General features: G+C 40.6%; 1 protein-coding gene across 1 annotated transcript in view; it reads right to left on the bottom strand.

The window, feature by feature from the left end:
- Positions 1–1,188: 1,188 nt before the first annotated feature.
- KCNG1 (potassium voltage-gated channel modifier subfamily G member 1) overlaps positions 1,189–2,254 on the bottom strand; it is a gene marked incomplete at both ends in the record, with an annotated part of 1,643 nt that continues 577 nt past the window's right edge. Inside the window, one exon of the mRNA XM_084296938.1 lies at positions 1,189–1,959. Coding sequence (XP_084153064.1) covers positions 1,189–1,959 — 771 coding nt within the window. The remainder of the gene's footprint in view (positions 1,960–2,254) is intronic.

Consider the following 2,254-nt stretch of genomic DNA (forward strand, 5'->3'; position numbering starts at 1 on the left):
TGTGGATGAATAATACACCTGTGCTTTAGGACCTAATTGCCTTTTCATAGCCTATTTAAAATTTTCTCTGGTACTGTGATGTCTGTAATAATGGTAAAGTTATAGTTAATTAAGTCTTAGGTCCCTCGTGATTGAGGACAGTAAAGTATAAAGCTGTCAGTACCCCCACTCCATGACTCAAATGATATTTTCTTTTTTTCATCATTGGCAACTTCCCACGACCATATATTTTCTGCTCCTTTTAAAGAACCAAATGCAGAATGTGAATGGGTAGCTGCAATATTGATCTGCCAAGTAATGGTAGGGTGTCCCCTGGAAACAGGCCTCTTTTAATTCTGTTTCATATCTGAGGTAAAGTAAAAACATGGAAACAGATGGTAGGGAACGACTGGCATCTTATCATGCATATTTCATTTGATTTGCAGCTATTCGCCTCTTGATAATGTTAAATGCTACAAAACTCAAAAGACTTTGTTCCTTGGAATCCTACATTCGGTGACATAGGATCAATGCTGTAACTTCATTTAAATTTTGAAGCTGGTGAGCTCTAAGTATTTACATCTTTAGCGAGGTTATGATACAAACACTTTGATTCTCTTTTTTTTTTTTTTTCTTTTTTTTTTCCTGTTACGTTTATGGCTGACTTGCACAGAAATATACAGTTGGTGTTGTGAACAACAACTCTTAGTGTTTTTTAAGAGCACAATGGGACAAACAGCTGTGGTTATTTCCATCACGCTCTGAGGCATTTTACTGGGAGAGAATTTAGCCATTAATTTTCTTGTATTTACATTATTTATATACAAGAAGACCAAGAAAAATGGCAGCCTGCTTAATGATTATATACATTGTGATTTGTTTGAAAAAATGTGTATTTCAAATGACAAAACAGCCTGTCAAGTACAGAATTATATGTTGTTCCTATTTTTGTCAGAGAACTTTCAATCCCTAAAATCCCACCGTATGATTTCAGTGAAAGATCTGTCCCAAACGTTATACTGGGAAGGTCAGGGGGAAGAAACGACATAATAATAGCCTTCTTAAACCACATCAGTTCCTGGTTAATAGCCCCTTTTCTTCCTTCTAATATGAGGGTTACCTTTGTAAAAAGCTTCCAAAGCAAATTAAAAGATGAAATCTGTTACAACAAAACATTACTTGACACGAGAAAAAATAGCAACTTAAATTTCATTCATTGTCCCTAGTCTCAGAAGAGAGACTGGGAAATAAAATATCACTCCCTTGTGATGCATTGCTTATCTGAGACTTTGTTTTTAATAAGAACTGTGCTCTCCTGTACATTATTCTTTCCTGTTCTTGCTTTAGCTCAAGGTAGGACCGTGAAAACGTGTGGAAGATGGAAGTGACTGGAAATGCCATGAGGAGGATGCCGCTCAGGATGCTGCTCAGCGCCACCACTTGGCCGGGAATGCTCCTGGGAACCATATCTCCGTAGCCTACCGTGGTCATGGTGATGACAGCCCACCAGTAGCACGCGGGGATGCTGGTAAACTCCTGCGAGTCCGCCATCTCGTTCTCGATGACATACAGGAGCGGTGCAAACAGTGCAATGGCCACGCAGAGGAAGAGCAGCAGGAGACCAAACTCCCGGGTGCACCTGCGAGCGGTCAGCCCCAGCGTCTGCAGCCCCAGGGAGTGCCTGGCCAGCCGCATGACATAAAGAATCCTCAAGGCACGGAGTATACGGAGGACCAGACCTACTTTGTCCAGGTAGATGCTCCCAGAGCTGGGCTTTTTGTAGCCCACTGAAGTGGTATCTACTAGCAAAGTGATGTAATATGGCAGAATGGCTATGATGTCTATCAGGGTTAGAGGTCTTCTCAAAAATGCAAACTTGCTCTTTGCCTGGATGAATCTTAGCAGGAACTCCAGTGAAAACCACGCCACACAGACAGACTCCACAATGAAAATATTGTAGCACATCTGGGAACACTCACCCTGGAAGAAAGAGGAGGAGTTTGTAATCGGCACTTGGATAATAACTATTTTAGTTGGTACGGTGACAGAAAGAGAGTTTTGTGGGCTTTTTAAAACCCAAAATATTAAAGGAATTGAAGCTGTTGCTATGGGGAAACACATTGACAAATTGGAACAAGTTAAATGCAAAACTTAGACAAGAACTACTTATTGCACAGAAGATGTTGCTTGGTTATTTCAGGCATTCTAAATACCAAATGCAAGCCTAACAAGGTGTTATACAATACAAGTGTACTGAAGAATGCCCACTAACAAC

The sequence above is a fragment of the Netta rufina genome, assembly GCF_964035555.1.
Source record: "Netta rufina genome assembly, chromosome: 16".
NCBI lineage: Eukaryota > Metazoa > Chordata > Aves > Anseriformes > Anatidae > Netta > Netta rufina.